The sequence below is a fragment of the Lycorma delicatula genome, chromosome 1 (assembly GCF_047948215.1).
Source record: "Lycorma delicatula isolate Av1 chromosome 1, ASM4794821v1, whole genome shotgun sequence".
Classification (NCBI taxonomy): domain Eukaryota; kingdom Metazoa; phylum Arthropoda; class Insecta; order Hemiptera; family Fulgoridae; genus Lycorma; species Lycorma delicatula.
Genome location: NC_134455.1, coordinates 296,008,724 through 296,031,292, shown reverse-complemented (window position 1 = coordinate 296,031,292; position 22,569 = coordinate 296,008,724). Strand labels below are relative to the sequence as shown.

The following is a 22,569-nucleotide window of genomic DNA, read 5'->3' as shown; positions in this document are numbered from 1 at the left end:
GTAAAACATGGTGGTTATGAATACTTTTAAAATAAGCAACTCTTGTTCCATGAAAATACGTTGGAAATATAATTAAATCCACACCCAAAATTGAATGAATGAACATATATACATTGCATAAAAAATATATAAGCCTGTTTTTCTCATCTCATTTATTACGTAAATCTTTATATCCGAGTATGAGGAGAATATAATGAAATGAGTCCTTAAATACTGTCAAAAAGGTGTGTAAAATATTATTGTATGATTGAATGATTTACATAAATCATAGTCATAAATTTAAAGGAATATTAAATTTTGTTATAGCTAAATGATTTGTTACTGAAATAACTAAAAAAACCTGCAAAAATTTGGTTGTGGAATGTTTTTTAACTTTTTATAATTGATTCCTATGTATTTTTTAGCACTGAATCCGAAAATAACCTTCAATTTTTTTTCCATCACGTCAGGATTTTTAGCAAATCGCAAATTTCAAAATTTGTGAAAAGTTGAAAAACTGCGAAAAGTGATACTATAAAATACACATAAAACGTTTTTTTTTTTTTTTATAATAAATTAATATAATATATTCACTTTTTTGGCATATACTATGCCAAAAAAGTATATATTTGGCATGCTACAGGCCACTGTAGCATATAAATTCTTGTAGCTAAACAATTAAGTGGTCTGAAGAAGATGACGAGACGGTGGGAGAGCTTGGCCGACAAGTTGTGACAAGAGTTAACATGTTTATTGGAAGCTATCCGCGCCACTCGTGCACCGTGCAACCACTACCAGTGCTCTTTCATCCATCAGGCGTGTGTAAATCGAGTTTTTTCAGTTTCCCGTGATCAAACGCGTTTTTGGTCGGTGGAAAATATATTTTCAGGCCATAAAGCAAACATTCCGTTTTCAAAATTGCTTCAAGAGGCTGCAAAAAAATTCTGCAGATTCTTTTTTCTCCATTTGTGGCGAGTTAATGGTGGAAAGGCAAAAAAGAAATATAACAAGTTTCATTCGACTGATGTTGATGAATAAAAAAGGAACCGCCTATCAAAATACGCCAGCCGCTTTATGCCGGGTTCCTCACGGTCCAGACGTACCAGTGCCAATTCCACCAGAGAATTTACATGAAGTAATCGGTTCCACAAATTATTTAAATAAAGATAACATCGATGAGTATGAATTAGCTGTGCACCAGAGCTTATTCACATTCTGAAAGATTTGGTTCGACACTTACATCTGACCAAAGAAAATTCAGAAATGCTTGGTTCGAGACTTAAAGAGAAGAACCTGCTAGCAGCTAGCACCTCATTTTCTGGTTCAGGTACAGAGAAAAGGAGTTTCTTCCATACTTTTTTGATAGAAGGAGAATTAGTTTTCTGCACTAATGCACATGGACTTTTGACTCGATTTAACATTCCGTACAACAGTACCGATTGAAGACTGTTCATAGATTCATCCAAAATAAGCCTCAAAGCTGTCCTTCTTCACAATGGGAGTACGTATCCATCAATACCCGTCGGAAATTCTGTCTACTTAAAGGAGGGTTACAATAATTTGGAATTCGTTCTCGATAAAATTGCATACGACAATCACAAGTAGATTACGTGCGGCGATCTCAAAATAATATTAATGCTTATAGAACAGGAAGGAAGATACACAAAGCTTCCTTGTTTTTTGTGTGAATGGGATAGCAGACAGAGAAAATCAGTGGATAAAGAAAGATTGGTCAAAAAAAGCATCATTAGAACCAAAAATGTGTTCCAAAAAGCTCTCATAGATCTGAATAAAGTTCTTCCACCTCTGCGTATCAAGTAGGCTCGATGAAGCAATTTGTGAAAGCCTTACCAAAAGAAGATAAATGTTTTAAATAAATCTGTGACAAATTTACAATCTTATCAACCGCCAAACTAAAAGAGGATGTCTTTACTGGTCCTGGCATTAGAAAACTTCTCAATGAGAAACAAATGGAAGTTGCAGAAAAAGAAGCCTGGGGAGCTTTTAAAGACATAGCAACCAAATTTCTGGGTAATAAGGATATCCGAACTTCAAATCAATCGTTGAGAACATGCTGCAGAAGTACAAAAACATAGGCTGTTCCATGAGCTTGAAGGTTCACTTCCTAAATTCACATGTGGACTATTTTCCTGAAAATCTGGGTGCCGTTAGCGAAGAGATGGATGAAAGATTTCATCAGGACATGAAATAAATGGATAGGAGGTAGCAAGGAAAATGGACTACTACTGGATGCTGCTGCTGGATGTTACACCGAGATGAACCCTATAGAGAATGTAGACGGTGAAGCACGAAGCAGAATATAAGCCGTCCAAAGAAACTTCTACACATGTAATAAAACTAAGTATTTTACATACTTAGTCATTAATGTGGGAAAAAAAGGGTATGGTTTTCAAAGGCATGACGTACCTCAAAAATTAATTAAATAAATAAAATAAGTTAATTTAAAAATGCACTATAATAGAAATTAGGCTTATTTTGTGGCAATTTTCATTAGATATTAAGGGGTCAATGAGCCCCGCCCATTCTTAGTTATAAGAATGCATAGTATAAGCCAGAAAAAGAGATTATATTAATATATTTTTAAAAAAAGTTTCACATCTATTTTATTGTATCACATTTTCGTAATATTTCAATTTTTACAAATTTTGAAATTTGTGATTTGCGAAAAATCCTGACGTGATGGAAAAAATGAAGGTTATTCTCGTTTTCAATGCTACAAAAAAATACATAAAAATGAAATATCAAAAATAAAAAAACACAACCATCAGTCTTATGCTATCCTACGTACTCGTCCTTTTAATCTGATGGAACTTTTTTATACAAACATGTATTATTTACATGTACATAAGCTAACAAGATACAAACGAAATTAGTCAACAGTTTTTAAAAAATCCGGAAATTCTATACGTAAAAATATTAATGTGCAGATAATGTAGAAAGAATTAAAGAATAGTAGTATTATAAACAACATTGCATGAATTTAAATATTCAAATAACAAAAATAATTAAATAAGAGAATAATTGTCATTTAAATAATGAGTACATAGAAAGTCAAAAACTATTTTACAAATGTTAACTACTTAGTATGGTAATCTTGACATACTAAGATACACATTACTGGATACACTTCCACAGAAAACTAATAATAGTCAATCTTTTACAAAAGAAAAAATAAATTTGCTTAATATAACTTTATAATTTTAAAGTGAAGTTTTTGTTAGTTGAAAGAAAATAAAATGTATATAATAATTTTGTACAAAGTAAAAGTAACGCTGATAAAATATATCGTCATTACTTAGAACAACGTAAGATTTTCATACATATGTTTTAACATTAAAATAATAATAAAAGTAAATGTTTACTTATCCACATACTAAATTGTAAACATAACAGCTACCTCATCTTTTTGTATGGAGTTTAATTATACATACACATCGGTTAAAGTTATCAAGCATATAAATATAATACAGGCTGACCTCTGCAAGGGTCACAAAAATGTAAGGGCAAAGATACTGATCAGCATCACAATGCTAAATTTCAGTCTAATTAATACACGAAATTTCAAACATCTTTCAATGGAAGATTGATATAGTCCCTTTATAGTTAAAAGGCCTCTGCCTTTAATCCAGAAGGTTCAGAGCTCACATCCTATTGAGGCTGGGCATTGTTCACACGCTACAAAATTCATATCTTATAATTATAAAAAAGTGACTGTGTTTTAACCTGTAATTATTAAGAAAAGAGATAAATATTGCACGATAATGCATTACATTTTTGTAGTATTTAAATTAAAATTATATTAGATATTTTCTTATGTATTTGACCACTGGTTAAGAGTACATGACTGGTGATATTACAAATAATCAAATACAAATACATTATGTATGGAATATTTACACTTTTAAAAGTAATTCAGGAGAGAACAAATTATAAAACATTTAAACAAATCCCAACATCCTTTAAAAAACAGCCTATAGACGTAATTTTAATCTAGAAATCTTTAAGATTTACATCAGGCTTCCAAAACACTGAAATACTTTTAAACATAAGATATTTAAATCTTCTAGAAGAATATAACAGAACTGTTGTTTGATAACGGCTATTACTGCGAGCAATTCTTGCATGGCTTCTTAATGAGATGAGTTAAAGCAGAGACTTATTTCTTTTGTTGAATTATTATTGGAATTGTTGCAACTTAACAAAAGAAAATAAGCTTCTGATGTAATAAATAATAAAACACTATGAATGATGAAACCTTTATTCTGAATTATATAATAAATAGGTTTTTTTTTATTAATAATATTCACCACGTAGAAATTAATGAGAGATCTTTTGTTATCTTTAAAACTGGTTTAATCTGTACAAATCTTTAATAGGAGTATACGTCAATACTTATAAAATACAAATAACATCCCTTGTAGGCTTAGTAGTATTCTTCTTTTTCCTGTTTAATCTCCAGAACCACCATAAGATATTACTAAAGACGATGAATGAAGATTACAAATGTAAATGAAGTGTAGTCTTGTACAGTCTAAGGTCAACCGTTGCTGAGATATGTGGTTAATTGAAACCCAACCACCAAGGAACACTGGTATCCAAACAAATTCACCACTAGACCAACCTGGTGGGTTAGTAAGTGGTTAAGTGTTCTTACTTAAAACTGTTATTCAAAACCTATTTCAATCACATCTGGCATATATACAAAAAAACAAGAACAAAAAAATATATTAAAAGAAAAATTCAACCAGCTTGCTACTAACCAAAACATGAATTAATTAGTCAATAAAATCAATTGAAATAAAACTGCTATTATTACAAACTGTAATTAAGAGGGCTAATGGAGTAATTATTTTTATTTTTTTAAATATAGCAGTTCATTTCTGTTTCAACCATATTTGATTAAATGTTATGTTTAAGAAATAAGTACATTAAACAAACATTTGGTATATAAAATTTGAGATTCATAGCAACATATGTGTGATAAATAAACATCATTATCTACCATATTAATTGAAATCAAAACAGAAATAAATAAATAAATGCATAATAATAATGTAACTATATATAATTCTATTGGTGTAAGGATGATGACAATTTAAAAAATACTCTAATTAAAAAAAGATTGCAGAAATTTTGATAAATAATAGAAATAAACAACTAGTCAGGCACAATAACACTGAATTAATTGGTAAAACAGAATTACAGCAGAAGCATTACTAGCATGGGTGACTTTTAAAAGGGGAAACAGAAACAGCTCTGACGATCAATTATTCTACATCTAAATATAAAGAATATAATAGGACTGGTTATTCTATAGTAGTGCTATATTCTGATGAAAATCAATCAATTTGTATTATTAAAGAAAAACATTTTCTATACAATCTTAAAATGGTAATTACGTAATAAAAATGCAATAAAACATTTAGCAGCAATATCAATTCAATGGAATGTTTACATAATGTATACCCATATAAAAAAATAAGGGTTTATAAATGTTAAATATTATATTTCAATATATGTGTGTCATGGGTTATGCCTGCAGTGTTGTCATAAATTCTACAGACGTTTTCAAATTTAAAAAATGATTCAAGATTATATTATTATTTAAAAGGAAATTTTTATGCACTTTATGAGGGAAAGAGAAAATATTTATAGTAGAAAAATAAGTATTCTACTAATAGCTCTCGGTTAATGGAATTTATTAGTTTACTTAGTTTTGAAAAGATCAACTAAAAGCACAATTTCTACATATTTTAAAAGTGAGAGGGTTAATAAATTTTATTTAGTTTTGAAAAGATCATCTAAAAGCACAATTTCTATATATTTTAAAAGTGAGAGGGTTAATAAATTTTATTTAATAGAATACTGCCTCACAACAAGCTCGGCACTGGACTTGGGCTTGTTTTAAAACTTTTAAGTTACCCAAAAACCAAAATAAAAATAAAAAAAAAATAAATCCATACATTTTCATGAACTTCAATGAAGCTCCTACACATCATTATTTTTTACTAGTTCTACAGTGTCAAAACAGCTACTATGCTGAGAGATATACACTGCTTTAAAACCTTTGCTTTTGTATGTAATAAAGACATACATTACATTACATTAATGCAATAGAAAACTAAAAATGTAAAAACTACATAGTACGGACAAGGTGGTTTATACATACGGTTTACTAAACTACAAAAACAATCAAAATTTACTGTTAAATTTCCAATCCAATTGAGCCTGTCTCTTAAGAACAAAAGTCAAACAATGACACAACCACTCTATTATGAAAAAGGTACACTCTTGGTAATTCTAATGTGTGCATCAACTTTACCTATATGTTCCGCTAGGTTTAGTATGTATTTTGCTAGGTTTATATAGTGAAATATTAATTATACGGTTTTTGCCTAAAAGTTTTAGTTATTTTTGGTTTTTAAATACATGATGAGCTCCAAATAATATTTCTGATGATGGAACATATATTCAAAATACATCAAAATAATAATAATAATGAACGATAGACAAAAACTAAAACAATAAAACTTATATAAAAAAATATCTACTGTCTAAATATTAAAATCAAGTGCCAAAAGTACCAAATAAATTACTTTATTAACATTTTTATTAGGTCTACCTTAAATTTTTGATTATAACATTTCACTTTCATTAAAATCATCTTTTGCCATAGCAATCCTGGCTTTTACCTCATTCTCAATTCTCAAGCTCAAGATAATCATGCTCCTTAGATAACTGCTCTATTCTTAATCTAAATACCTTCACATACTTTATCATAAATTTTTCCTTCCTTTATATTCAATTCAAATTCTTTAATAATTTGATGCAGCTATTGTACCAAATGATCATTTGAAAAGTTACTACATTTATTATTAAACAGCTATCAGTCCCATCATATTTCTGTTGTAAGCATGTATACCATTATCAGGGGGGAATCTTTTTAAAATTATTTTCAAAGGAGTGAAACCCACCCTTTTGCTACACCTATCCCAACTCAAAAATCTTTAATGGCAATGGTAACATTTAACTACATTAATTGATAAGTAACACTGTATCCGAACATAACCTAAAAAACCACATTTTTAATCATAACTTCGGTAACAGTGAACCAATTTTTATTTTATTTGTACAAAATTACTTTTCATTCAAAGGGCCTTACAATGAGGTGTCACAAGCTACATCATCTCATTTGAAAAAAATAAATTTTCAGCCCTTGAAAATTTAGAAAACATTTAAGGGCAAAATTCTGTGTTTATAATTTAAAAAATAATTTTCACAGTTTCATCCACAGATTATGATTACTTCAAATTGTTTAAAAAGTAATATCATGTAATTTTATAGTTATTTTTATTAGACTGAAATTTAAAAAACGTACTACCCCAAATGGTTTTTTGCACCTATTGATGTGGAAGGGATGGGCGAATTTTAATTTTCTTTTCACCTTAATTAATTATTTTTTTTGGGTTCTGTCAATTAATGTAATTAAATATTACCATTGCCATTTAAGATTTTTGAGTTAAGGTAGGTGTAGCAGAGAGAGGATGGGTTCTGTCCACTCCTTTGAAAATAATTTTAAAAAGGTTTCCCCCAAGAATGGTATACATAACCTGCAAACAGAAATACAATTCACTAACAATGTGGTAACTTTTCATATGATCACCTGGTAAAACTACCAACTTACGTTAATTGATAATTTTAACACCTAGCAAATATTATATTATTTTAATTAAAAGATAAATATACAATTAATCATGCAAATTTTATTAAAATAAACTAATTAAGGACAAGAAATATTAAAATTATTATGAACGTAATAACAAATTTACTTTAATAATTTTCTGAGATCGAAATTATAATTCTACATAGCATTAAAGAACAATGGCAGTCAAATGAACTATAATAGAAGAGTGTTATCAAGGTGCTTGGTAAGCACCTTGATAACATACTCTTACATACCTGTCTATCATATAGGCAGGTGTGCTATTGGAATTACTATACAGTGAATTAGCAGTTTCATTTCATTTACTTCAGTTATTAAATAACTGAATGTAATTCAGTTATGTAATAACAATTATGTACTAAAGTCTTTCTACAGTGCATGCTACAAAAAGAAAAACGAAAATATTATTCTGAATTTGTAATTCATCACATCTATATAAATAAAACTGTAAATGTTTGTTTGTTCAAAATCTTAAATCTCCGAAAGTTCTTCACTGATTGCTTTGAAATTCTGATACAACACTGCATTCTAATAAGCATGTGTTTTTATAAACCTACTACTTATATACCTAAGATGTCACACCTGTCCCAGGTAAAATCATGCTTTGTTTTTTAAAACAGCGCTATCTGTTGGACGTAACAGCAACTCACGCTACGCTAAATATTTTATGATTCCATTACAGTGTTTCCGATATGGGTGTCTGCTCTAGGCTAAAAAACTACTGAAAAGATTTACATGCGGTGAAAAAAAAAGGTAGAAAGGTAAAAATCAGAAAACGGAAATTGGGAAAAATCGGAAAAGAAAAAAATCTAAAAAGGTGAAAGGAAAGAAGGTAAAGATGAAAGAAGGGGGAAATGGAATGGAAAGGGAAAAGGATAAAAAGGAAAAGAGAGAAGAAAACAGGGAAATGGAAGAATGGGGAAAATGGGGGAAGAAAAGGGAAAGGGTAATGGGAAAATGTAAAAATGGGGAAGGTAAATATGGTAAAAATGAAAACGGAAAAGAGGAAAAGGATCATGGGAAAAGGAAAGGATCATGTAGAAAGGGGGAAAGGATTAAAGGGAAAAGGTTCAATTTTGTGAAATTACATAATGTTCATTTTGTTAATGTTTTATCAAACTTTCAATTATGTTCTATTAAGGTAAATTAGTTACTACTAAGGTAAATTAGTTACTACTAAGGTAAATTAAGATTATGGGAACAGTTGCTTACAATGTACTATAAATAAATTTTACCATCTTAAATTTTAATTACATTTGTTTAGTATAAGAATTCACAGTGTTGGGGATGAAAATCAAAAAATTGTCACCACCATATAAAAAAATCACAAGAATTGAATTAAAGGACATTAGCTTAGCCAAATTTTTATAATAATAAATAACATTAGTGGTTCAAGAAAAAGTTTTAAAAAATCAAAACTCAACATAACAGTTAAAGAGGCAAAATTAATTACTACTGTTGCCCAACATCACAGTTTATAATATACAAAGAGGCAAAATTAACAATAACTAATGCCGCAAGAAACTTCATTTACTGTCACAACCAAGAATTATACTGCACAATTACCAACCAGAATCAATAAATGGTTGAAATCAACAAAACTCAGAGATGACAAAATATAATGGATACAAAGTATGGGAAATGAACCACACACAGTGAGCATAGTAATGGTAGTATAAAAAGATAATGCAACATAATTTTTGCTGTTATCAAATGTTCATAACGTAACTTGAAATATAAATATGATTACATATTAGATATCAGGCACAATATTTTGGAAAATGTTTAACATTTTAACAAATAAATGAAAAAATTAACAAACACATTGTTATTTCATTCCCACAAAACAAATATAAACAATTTCCTTCAAAGAGCAGCAGTTTTCAAACAGCAGCATGAAAACTACAAAACCTTGTCAATTATTAAACCTAGTATTCTCAGTTTATAACTCAGTAATGTTATTAACTGAACGACTGATGTGAACATACAAATGAAATGCAACAAATATTTTTTCATGAAACAGATGAATTACTACTTTTTCTAATTCACGATTATCAATTAAAACTTATTTAACTTTTCAGGAAGACTCTAGTACGTGTTTATCCACAGAATTAGAAATTATACCACAAGACAAACGGAGTGAGGTTTTATATTGAGCATAATAACTTCACCTAACAGCATTCAAGATAAAATTAGAAAAATCTTTCATTAAACTCAGTACATGATGTATATCCGAGTGTAGAAGTTTTATAAGAAATCTTAAAAAGAAATATACTACACCAAGTTACCCATGTAAAAAAGACTTTAAAAAAAAACACATGTATAAGAACTTGACACCAAATAAAAAACTACAAAAATATGGCAATAAGCATTGAACAAAAAATAATTAATCAATTTATTCACCTTATAATGAAATGAAACATGAATTAAAATATAAACAATTATTTATGGTAATCTAGGCTGTTTCTTGCATATTACCACAGATTTCTTGCACTGCTGCAATGAATGACTGTCATATTACAGTAACTGCCAAAATATTTATACACAAAAATAAAAAAAGAATATAAGTTATCTTGTTGTACAAACTAACTGTTACAATCCAAATGATATTTGTTATCAGATATTAATGACAAATAAAAAGTATGTATAAAAGTAAAGTAAAAATTGCATCACAACATAAAAGTATAGTTATGTTACCACAATGACACTACAACAGATTCATTTCAAATGTGTTAGGTAGCTGTTAAATTAAATTAAAAAAGATGGTTTCAAAACTATAAATGATAACAAAAACATAACAATGTTACATCTCAAAGAGTTGGGTTCATAAATACGATATAGAAAGAAATTTAACATTAATATACATTAATTTATCACATAATAGAAAATAAAGCATAAAATTAATACTATAATATTTTAAAACTATCGTTAGGTCTGAATAAGATAGCTGCCGACAACTAACATTTTATCATGATAAAATAAATTTAGAAATGTTAAAAAAGAAAATTATTAAAATACTTAATATAGGTCATTAAGTAACGTCGGTAAGTGTTAATAAACCAGTAATACAGACTGTAACATGCAGTTTACCACTAAACGCCGCCTAAACAAAACGCCGTACACGTATAGGTTATGCTGATCTTAACAAAAGTTTACTGTAAATTACATCAACGAACATAAAAGAAGATCTCTGCAAGTAAAATTTACTTACTTCCCAATAATTTCACCGAGTTCGTAGACATCATCGAAGAGAATTTCGTCTTCTGCCATTATTTAACTAAAGGTGTTCAATTCACAATTCTTGTAAAAAAGATTAGTAGGCTCATATACATCCTTTTTCAATGTTTAAAAACACAAACACATTATCACTTAACACTACACTATAAAATATTGTAAATATTACAGTAAATGTATCACTGCAATGTAAAATAACAGGTTAATACCATATAATCACTTAACACAGTAGTACGACAGCAAATATAATCACAGATCCCCGATGCCAGGGCCCAAGACCTACACCTGATGAATGGACCTATAGTAGGGGAGGGGTGTGTCTAAACAAAAATTGGGAAACTTTTGCAGAAAATTCTACCTCTTCTTTCCCTATTTCAAACAGAATATTTTAACAAATTGTTTTTACAAATAAATGAAATAAAAATTATTTATTATCTGTTTCTTACGTTTTTTAACGGGACGATTAGAAAATATAAAGATCTTATAAATGTAATTTAGATATTACCTATTTAAAAAAAACCAGAAAATCTAAAGTTTGAATTTTATTTTATTATTTATTTTAATAAAGCTGTTAAAAGAAGAAATTTTGTGATATTTTACTTTCACTAACGTTGGAGTGTAAATTTACCAAAGTACGTTAGGGTGTATTCCATAATGCAACTGTACCGCGCAAGTACCAATATTGTATTTACAATTCGTTGTGCAGCTGGAAATTTCACTCTTAAAACCTTCATTATTTTCTCATTGCAGAAAATTATTTCTACGAAATTTTAAAATGAACGTAATACTACGAACATTTGTACTTATATCCCAACAAAACTTAAAATCATTTACATATTTTTTTCATTAGTCTAATTTCATAAAAAGTGAACCAGTTATCCATACAAAGGGGCACTCTCTCTCTATTCGGTTCTCGCCCTTCCCAGAGCAGATGTTCTGATGGCGAAAAAATAAACTAGGCTTTAATTTTTAAGCATGCATTACAGTCTTTAAAGACTGTAAAGACATTTAAGACTGTAAAGGTCTTTAAATCTAAACAATAGATTACCTATCTAAATGATAGTTCTATAAGATATACAACTAAATTCAAATGAAGTAATTGGTCTATCCCCATTATATGATTCCAATTAAAATTCAGCATCTGAGGCAGATTTGTAACATTACCTTGAATGGGGAGGTTCATGGATTTATGAGCTAGTTTGTCTTGATAGTTATTTTACATTACAAAAATGTATTTTTCATCAAAGAAAAAGGAAGGGCAACTGTAATTGAACAATAGCTGCAGTTTTCAAAGTGAAAAATAAAAATTAGAACTCTACAAAAAAAATAGGGGAATCATGCAACTAAAACAGACTATTAAAATTAAAATGATGTATTACAAAGAAAAAAATCTAAAATGTTAGAAGTCTGTGTCTAACAGTTATCATGTGTAAATCTGTTGCATTGGTTTCTAAGTCTCTATTTATGTCTTCAGAAGATAATTTTGAATCAAGTTTACGTTTTCTCACTAAATAACCGATCCTGTATTGAAGTAGTTTTTCTTTTATGTTCACATTTGCCTTTGCATCAAAATGAAATTGAACTAGTTTCATTAAATTGTTTTAAAATATTATTCACTGTCTTTATTGCAACACCAAACTCAGAAGCTATTTTTCATTTTCATACTGGTGTACTCACAAAAAACAAAGAGAAGCACTTTTTCAATGCTTTCGTGGAGTTATGTGCATTTTTATAAATTCAAGATACACAGAATAAAAAATACTAAAAATATGATTTTGTTATAAAAAATCAAATAAACTTTCACAAAAACTTAACATGAATATTGCCAAATAAGTATAAAGAAAAACAACCTTACTATATACAGACAACTTAAAGAACAATTGTTGTTAAGCAGTATTGCCACAACGTAGAAATAAATAAAAAATTTCCAATGTTCAGATTAATTTGCATGCTACTATATATATATATATATATATATATATATATATATATATATATATATATATATATATATATCTGGAGATCTGTATACATGAATACTTCTATATGTATCTGGAACAGGTTAAGACCTTAGCCACCCAAACTTATAGAAAATATGTTATGTAAACATAGAACAAAACAAATTCAAAAGCACTCCAAGTGGCAAAAATTAATGTAGCAACCCATAATCATACCAGGATCTTCACAAAAGAATACAATGTCACTTTCAAAACTAACAAAATTCACAAGATCCATACATCTAAATAAGAAAACACGAATTGATAAACATAACAATGTATAAATAAAACTCCTGTGGTTGCAATAAATACTACATTAGGCAGACTGAATTCAGTCATATATACAAATAGTACTTGCTAGAAGCACAAAACATATTCACTAAACATAACAGATGCAACCTCTTAAATTGCCTATAGAAATAGTACCAACAAAGATATTAACCATAACATGCAATCTTAACTGCAATAACAACATGTTTAAACAATATATACCATACAACTATAGAAAAAAAGTAATAGTAGAAAAATATATTATTAATCATGTACTAAAAGGTCTAACGATTTTGAGATAGGTATTTTTAACAACATTGCCACCTATAATTATACTGATAAGGAACTACTAATTAACTAACAACATTTCCTGGAAGAACAATTTTTACTTAATTTGAAAGTAACAATTATTATTATTTATTTATTTTAAAATTTTTATTATTAATATTATTACTTAATATTATGTGTTTTTATTCTTTTTAAAAGGATTATTCTTTACAAAATACAAAATGAAACGTTTTCAACAAAGCTGCTAAACATTAGGAAGAAGTAGTGATATGAAATACATTCCTTATGTTCATCATGAAAATAAAAAAAATGAGTTGACAGCTGTATTATATTGCAACCAGTTTCAGACAAGAAAAGGAATTCCTTACAGGAAAGGAATAAGAAAAGACTTTATTTGCTAGGTTTTTGTTTGACGAATGGCAATGAAAATTATTTAAAATTATAATCTTTTGAAATATTATTAAAATTAAACAAATTTTATAAATATCCGTTTAATAACTTAAATTAAAACATTTTAAGTTACCATTTATCTTCTTCATCTTCAACTCCCCCCTACTCCCCCCCCCCCCCCTGAGGTTAACTTATATGATCACTGATTTTTTTTTTCTTTTTCATTAGTTATGCAAGAGTTTTTTTACTCAGATGGTTTTGGCTTGTCTTGTTTTTTTTTATGTTAAATTCAAATATGATCTCAAAATTTGTGCTAAAGGCTTCATTTTTTTGTAACTTGTCACTTACAAAAAACTAAAATTATTGAAATGTAAAAACTTGTAAAAATTTGTTGCAAGTCAATGTTTATATTGTGATGAAATAATGAAATGTGAATTTCTCAACATTTGTGAATGAACCATATTATAAATGGCTCTGAGTGGAATAATTTTGACCATATACTAATATGGATTGGCTTAATGCTAACTGTCATTCCTTCTAGGAAAAATAAATTTATGTAATATGATTTATTCCTATATTTTCTGATAACAGATGTGTATTTTTTTGTTTTCCTTAGGCATATTGCTTTTGTTTTTTTTTTTTGTAATTGTAATTTATACAGAAATTCCTTGTAGTTGTATTAATCATAGCAACAATTTTTGTTGCTATGATTAATAGCAACATTAATGAATTAACTTATAAATATCAAAGAAGAAATATTACTCCTTTGTTTAAAAATCATATGAACTCTATTTTGGGTGAAAATAGTAAATCTGGACATATCTTCGGCCCCCTCATATCTGCTGCAATACTTGTATAATTTTACTAAGCAGCTGGCTAAATCAGAAGCTTTGTTGATCCTATGGTATGGAAAGAGCCAAGGAAAACCGCTTGACTGACTGTTATTTTTGTATCATAAAATCAAACATGTCACAAGTAAATTCAAGAAATCTTATCTTTCTTCAGCCATAAGATTTATTACACACTGTGAAGTTACCTGTTCCAGTTTCACCAGACATATGGTGTTTGAAAAGTTGATGATGAAGTTGATGTTGAAAATGTTGATGATGAAGACTATGGTGATTTAGAAAGTAATGAAGAAAAACAAGAGGATTCAGATTTCCAAGGTGAGTTCTCACAAAATTACTCAAGTTAAACTTAATGGATCTCATTCATGATCTTAATTTGTCTAAATTGCAATCCAACTTACTTAACCTCTCCTTGAAAGTGGCACTTAAATATTCTTTTTCTATGTTAGGCAGCAAGAATCTCTGTATCAGCTCTCCCTACATAATTTAGTATAGTGGAAAGAAGTAACATTAAAATGTTTACTGGATTCATTAGGACAGCATCACAATCTTGTGAAATGGAGTTGTTTTTAAATACCTCTAAAACATGTTTGAAAGCCATCCCCATTCACAATGGAAATGAGAAATCATCAGTTCCTCTTGTTAATACAGTACAGATGAAGATCTATAAAAGTATGAAATTTTTACTGACGATGATACCAGATGAAAAGTATTTTTGGCACTTATGTGACATCATAAAGGTGATTGCCATTTTATTAGGACTACAGTTCAGTTATACAAGTACTGTTGTTTCTTTTCAAATGGGACAGTAAAGACAGGAAAAACCACTACATTAAAAAAGATTGAAAAAATATAGTTTAAATTCAATAAAGGGGGGGTGTGGAAACATTAGGGCTAGCACTATACAAATGTCCAGATTTTTCTGTGGATCACTAATATTTTCTCATACACCACTGGTGATCGTTTAAGAAATGGCTGCCAAATATTGACTCTTTGCTGGTATGGAGGACATTTTAGTGTTAATTGTGTATATTTGAATGCTACATCCACTTTAACTAGTGATAATACATTGTGTAATAGAAGCAGTTTAATTTAAATATTATATTACATGTGCTTGTTGAGTGATAAGAGGTTTTTGTATAATAATTTGTTTTACACAACGTTGCAAATATCAGATTTAATTTTTTTTTAATTTGTAAGTTATTTTCTACATTTCTTTGTTTTTTTAATCTTAATTTTTATTTTTATGTAATTTATATCAAACTGTCTCAGTGAATGAGCTTTTTATTCATACTATCTATGATTTTTTGTACCGAGTTGTCTGTGATCACAGTACTTTAAGGTTCAGAGTTTATGTAAAATTGAGTGGTTTGACAAATTGAAAATAGTTACGTAAATGTTGGTTTCATATATTTTTAAATTGTTTCTGTTGGTTTCTTTTTGAGTTTGTGAAGTCAAAAATGTTTATTTGTTGATTATGTGAGTATTCAGCTGTTGTTGAAGTCAATTTATGATACTGGTTCTTTATATACGTTATGATTAATTCACATTAGACTTGGTATGTTAAGGTAGTGTCACCAAAATATCTATATCATTATTTTATTTTATAGGTATGAGGTATTTTATTTGTTCTCTCATGTAAAAGATTGCTGTTACGATGCTTGAAGTAAGATAGTATGTAAGAAAGCACAGAATTCTATTATTATTACTATATACAGAAGAATTATTATTATTATTACTACTATTATTATTATTATTATTATTACTATTATTATTATTATTATTATTATTATTATCATTATTATACAGAAGAATTGAGAGGAGAGTGGAAGAAGTGTTAGGAGAAGACCAATTTGGTTTCAGGAAAAGTATAGGGACAAGGGAAGCAATTTTAGGCCTCAGATTAATAGTAGAAGGAAGATTAAAGAAAAACAAACCAACATACTTGGCGTTTATAGACCTAGAAAAGGCTTTCGATAACGTAGACTGGAATAAAATGTTCAGCATTTTAAAAAAATTAGGGTTCAAATACAGAGATAGAAGAACAATTGCTAACATGTACAGGAACCAAACAGCAACAATAACAATTGAAGAACATAAGAAAGAAGCCCTAATAAGAAAGGGAGTCCGACAAGGATGTTCCCTATCTCCGTTACTTTTTAATCTTTACATGGAACTAGCAGTTAATGATGTTAAAGAACAATTTAGATTCAGAGTAACAGTACAAGGTGAAAAGATAAAGATGCTACGATTTGCTGATGATATAGTAATTCTAGCCGAGAGTAAAAAGGATTTAGAAGAAACAATGAACGGCATAGATGAAGTCCTACGCAAAAACTATCGCATGAAAATAAACAAGAACAAAACAAAAGTAATGAAATGTAGTAGAAATAACAAAGATGGACCACTGAATGTGAAAATAGGAGGAGAAAAGATTATGGAGGTAGAAGAATTTTGTTATTTGGGAAGTAAAATTACTAAAGATGGACGAAGCAGGAGCGATATAAAATGCCGAATAGCACAAGCTAAACGAGCCTTCAGTAAGAAATATAATTTGTTTACATCAAAAATTAATTTAAATGTCAGGAAAAGATTTTTGAAAGTGTATGTTTGGAGTGTCGCTTTATATGGAAGTGAAACTTGGACAATCGGAGTATCTGAGAAGAAAAGATTAGAAGCTTTTGAAATGTGGTGCTATAGGAGAATGTTAAAAATCAGATGGGTGGATAAAGTGGCAAATGAAGAGGTATTGCGGCAAATAGATGAAGAAAGTAGCATTTGGAAAAATATAGTTAAAAGAAGAGACAGACTTATAGGCCACATACTAAGGCATCCTGGAATAGTCGCTTTAATATTGGAAGGGCAGGTAGAAGGGAAAAATTGTGTAGGCAGGCCACGTTTGGAGTATGTAAAACAAATTGTTGGGGATGTAGGATGTAGAGGGTATACTGAAATGAAACGACTAGCACTAGATAGGGAATCTTGGAGAGCTGCATCAAACCAGTCAAATGACTGAAGACAAAAAAAAAAATTACTATATATGTTTTACAATGTAAAGTAATTTATTTTGTGATAATTTTCAATGTATTTATTATTTGTAAAGTAGTAATTTTTTGTTATGAATTTGTTTTTAATAATGTGAATGTTTATGATATTAAGATATTTATGGGAGGTTTGTTACTTCAAATGATACTAGTGGTGAGTTATGAGGTACATATTTTTTACCTTATTTTTACAATCTATGCTGTTTTTATATGGATGAGTATGTTAGTTGCCATATCGTGGTAAGAGACCTGGCATGAGACATCAGTGATTATTAAGAGTAGCAAACAAGCCATGCCATCACTGCAAGAGAAAATAAAGAATGAAATGGTTTTTGGTTGCTTCTTCCTCTAAAAATAATATACTGTTTCATATTACCATTACAAGCCCACCAAAATGTACATTATATTTAGCCCTATAAGTGTCACAGTCATTCTGTCCACCATAGTAACTGACTGTATAATGAACATCATTACTCTTATAGAAAGCAACCTGACCTGATTTATATTTTTCAGATATATTTCACGCATCATAGCCATAAAGCGTAGGTCACACGGAGTAGTACAAAAGTAGTCCCACTGCCCTCTAACATCTGGGCCTCAGTATAGTCTTTGTACAAACAACTACCGACTATTTGATAATTTGGTGACATTTTAACCTAAAAAAGAAAAATATAAATTAGTTTAGGTAACCTCAAATGCCTGAAGTGACTTTGGTCGCTAACATAAAATGACTGTTCTTACCCCAAAAAAACTTACCAGAATTGAAGAGAAGTATATTCTTTAGCAAACTTATAACCTTATAACCTTCAATACTGAAGGTTGATATTCACCTTAAAAAAAAATTATATTTTTAGGGTTTTGTATTTTAAGAGTTCATGGGGATTTTCTGACCACAGATATGGACAATCTATGTTCTTTTTCAGTAAGATAAAAAATGTTGATTCATCATTAAATAAAATGCGATCAAGAAAGTCATCTTCATGCTGCAACATTTCGATCACATTGGTAGGGTTCAAAGCCTGTAACAGCTATAATATGTGGTATGGAAATTATTTCCTTAAAATATTCCCCACTGTCATCATTGACTGTGACTAGTATTGCTAGTTCACAGCTGCTCTTCCCAACAATTCCCCTAAAAACAGAGTTTTTAGGAATATGTAGTAAAGATGCCCTGACACGTACAACACTTTCTTCAGAAACTTTAGTCATCCCATACTCATTAATAAACTAATTAATATCCAGTCAATAAATGGCGTAATTCTATTCTAGGTATTCCTAAATTTAGTTTGTACTTTATAAAAAATTTGAAAGCTTTTGAGTCTCCCATTTCTTTGACATCTTTCTTTGGGTTTGAACAGACTATGAAATACAACAATAGAATCATTTATTTTGTTAATTTGAAGATGGAAAATTAATTCACATTAATTATTATTTATTATTATTATTATTATTATGTAAATTTTGATAGATCATGTAGAATTTTTAGTTATATAAAATATTATTATTAAAAAATATATATTAATATAAAATATATTGTCGCATATTCGCGGCTCGATCAGGATATTGAGAAATTGACAATTGAAAATGTTTATATAATTACAATTTATTGGTTTAAAAACATAAGTAAAACAAGACACATGAATAATAATGATAATAATAATAATAATTTATTTTTATTTTTTGTGCAGGTAAAGACAGACACAAAAAAAATTTACTTTAATGTCGTACAATATTAACTGATTTTAATTATTAAAATATTTATTTATTAATAGAAAATGGTTTTAATTTACATAACTTAACTATGGACAAGCAGAAGAGGGCCTGTGAAGTTCTGTAGTAATAGAGTATTATAGCTTTATATGTTTTTAGTATCGTATATAATACCGAAGTAAAACCTACTCAGTTCAAAAACAAAATTCTTCCTTGGTTGGAAAAAGCCTATTTTATCATATTTGTTTATAGCAGTTAAAGTGCATCATCTCTTTGTGGGTGAAATAATTTGTGTAGAGTATACAAGAGGACAAAAGTTTCTAATATTGCGTCCAGGTATACGTAGTTGTATTTCGGTTTCGTTTTCCGTAGGATTACACCCATGTAATGCTTTATGGAAAAACAGTAAATCAAAGTATTCTCTTTGACATACAAGAGATTGTAAATTATGAAGTAACTTAAGCTGTTGTTTGCAAAGATGCTGAAGTTTAAATTTGTGAGACAGCCAAGATAAAAAGTTGTTCTGAGTGGATTCGATGATATGCGCTGTATAGTCTCTTCGAAAATTCCAGGTTGTGGTGGAATATTTAAGCTGGCTTCGAACAAGTGACTTGAAGAGTAAGACGCAAGTTTGAGGATCAACAAAAGGTCTTGCAATCCATTTCAACAGACCAAGAGATTTCTCTTCGCTCTGCTCTCAATCATATCTGCGTGTTTAGAAAGGTATAGCTTGGAGTCAAGGAGTATGCCTAGATCGGTGACGGAGTTTACAGTATTAATAGGAAGAGAATTTATTGTATAATTAAAGCAAGCAATGTTAGTTTTTCGGGAGAACGGAATATGTATTTTTGAGAAATTTAGCGGCATGTGATTTCTCATTGCCCATTGGTAAATATGGTTAATATTATGTTGTATCAATAGGTGATCATGTAAGCTTTTAATCTGGAGAAATATTTTAAGGTCATCGGAATACATACTCAGACCAACAGAGACAGATTCAGTAATATCATTGATAAAACGTAGAAACAGGAACGGGCCAAGGTTGGAACTCTATGGAACTCTCGAATTCTCGTTGGGAAGTGCATCCAGCATACCTAACAGCAAAAGTTTTGTTATTCAAGTACGAAGAGATCCACTTTACAAGACGCTCACTGAACCCAAATACAACCAATTTCTTTTGCAGCAGATAGTGCGTCATTTTGTCAAATGCTTTTTGAAAGTCAAAATAGATAGCGTCCACCTGGCCTTGAGATTCAACAACAGGACCAATTTTATCAAGGACACAATTGAGGTTTGTGGTTGTGGAACGGGGCTGCATGAAGCCGTGTTGAGAAGCGGAGATTTTAAATTGGATGTTTTGAGATATATGAGATGATAGGGTTGATTAAAAAATTCTAGAAAAGGAGGATAGGACGGAAATTAGAAATATGGAGAACACCAGGTTTGAGAATCGGGGTAATGATCGCAATTCTTTTTCCATAGGCTGGGTAAGGTACCTGATTTCAAGCTCCAGTTGCACAATGAGGCCAGAATAGAAGCGATCACGCTGCTGATGCCTTTAATGATAAATGGTGGTATGCTATCAGGTCCAATGGCTGCCTTGTGATTAATTCCGTTAATGGTGGTTAATACTAAATTGATGCTGACATAAGGTATATTGAGCTCAGCACAGTTCATCCGATCTTTGGACGTTGAAGAGGTATCCGCTTGTACATCCTCTCGAAAAGATTGAAACATAGATTGAAAGTTCTTCCCAAAACGAGTACGTATCACTTGAGGAGTGGTGTTAGGTTCATTATCGACCAGAAGTACAACTTCTCTTTCTGGGTTAGATCTGTGCTTTGAAACATATTTCCAAAACCTTGAAGGCTTAAACGTTATATCGTTTTCAGTGAACCTAGCATGATTATAATTATCCCTAGAAACCATCAATTTAACTTTCTTCCGTAGCTCTGAAAACGTGTGATAGTCAGAGGTAAGTCTCGTTAATTTAAATCGTCGATGTGCTACTTTTTTCTTCTTAATCAGTGCTATAAGTTCCGCTGAAAACCAGAACGGAAACTTAGAAGTTCGACGACGAGTGATAGGAACATTCTTGGCTATAGCTTTACTGATCACCTGATGGAAATTCGTCACAGCTTCTTCACGGTTAGGGCACAGAAGAACATTGGCCCAATCTGCATATTCGTCACATCTACAAAGATAGATTTAAAGTCTCTATTTCTAAAATTATAGGTGGGACGATCCGTAACATGATCATGAATGAACAAAAAGTCATGCATGATTATTGAGAACGGAGGATGATGTTTATCCGGGAGCACAACTCCATCCGAAGAAAAAGTTGACACAGTTACATTCGTCAGTACAAGATCTAGGTTAGTTCCTTGTGCAGAGTTATGGTTATAAAATCCTAGGTTCAAAAAATCTACGAGATTGAAGATGTGCTTAGATTGACATTTAGAATAATAATTGCAACCAGGAAGAAAAATGCGATCATTCCAGACCACACCGGGTGTATTGAAGTTACCAGTTATTATTATGTCGTATTTCGCGGAATTTATTTGTAAAATTAAATCATTAAAATAGTGTTCCAAAACAGATGGGTGCACAGACTGTGAAAAATAATGAACACCAAGTATTACATTTTTGGATACAATTCTTGGTACTTCGATCCAGACCGATTCGGCAGTCATCTCCAGATCCTTGCGTCGAACACATTTAATATTGTCTTTAACAGCGATTAAAGTGCCTCCACCACGGTCAGCAATGGAAGATTCATAGTTTCTGTCTGAACGAAACACTATATGATTCCGGGAAGAAGTTTATATTACTATGGACGTCCGACATCCAAATTTCAGTTAGTGCAATGAAGTCATAATCAGAATAGGTAAAAGCTGCGTAAACTTTGGAAGACTTAGTACGTAGGCTACGTCATTTTGATACAGTATTGAAACATTAGTATTAGTATTACCATCCTTCCTTGGTGTATTCGTATTTGTGTTAGTTTTCAAGAGCCCAAAAAAGGGGGAAATTAAAATACCTTCTGGCCAAATACTAGAATCATT

General features: G+C 29.9%; 1 protein-coding gene across 1 annotated transcript in view; it reads right to left on the bottom strand.

Annotated features, from left to right (window-relative positions):
• LOC142317855 (peripheral plasma membrane protein CASK-like) overlaps window positions 1-11,236 on the bottom strand; it is a 391,942-nt gene extending 380,706 nt beyond the window's left edge. Inside the window, exon 1 of the mRNA XM_075354404.1 lies at window positions 10,935-11,236. Coding sequence (XP_075210519.1) covers window positions 10,935-10,993 — 59 coding nt within the window. The 5' untranslated portion in view covers window positions 10,994-11,236. The remainder of the gene's footprint in view (window positions 1-10,934) is intronic.
• Window positions 11,237-22,569: the final 11,333 nt, after the last annotated feature.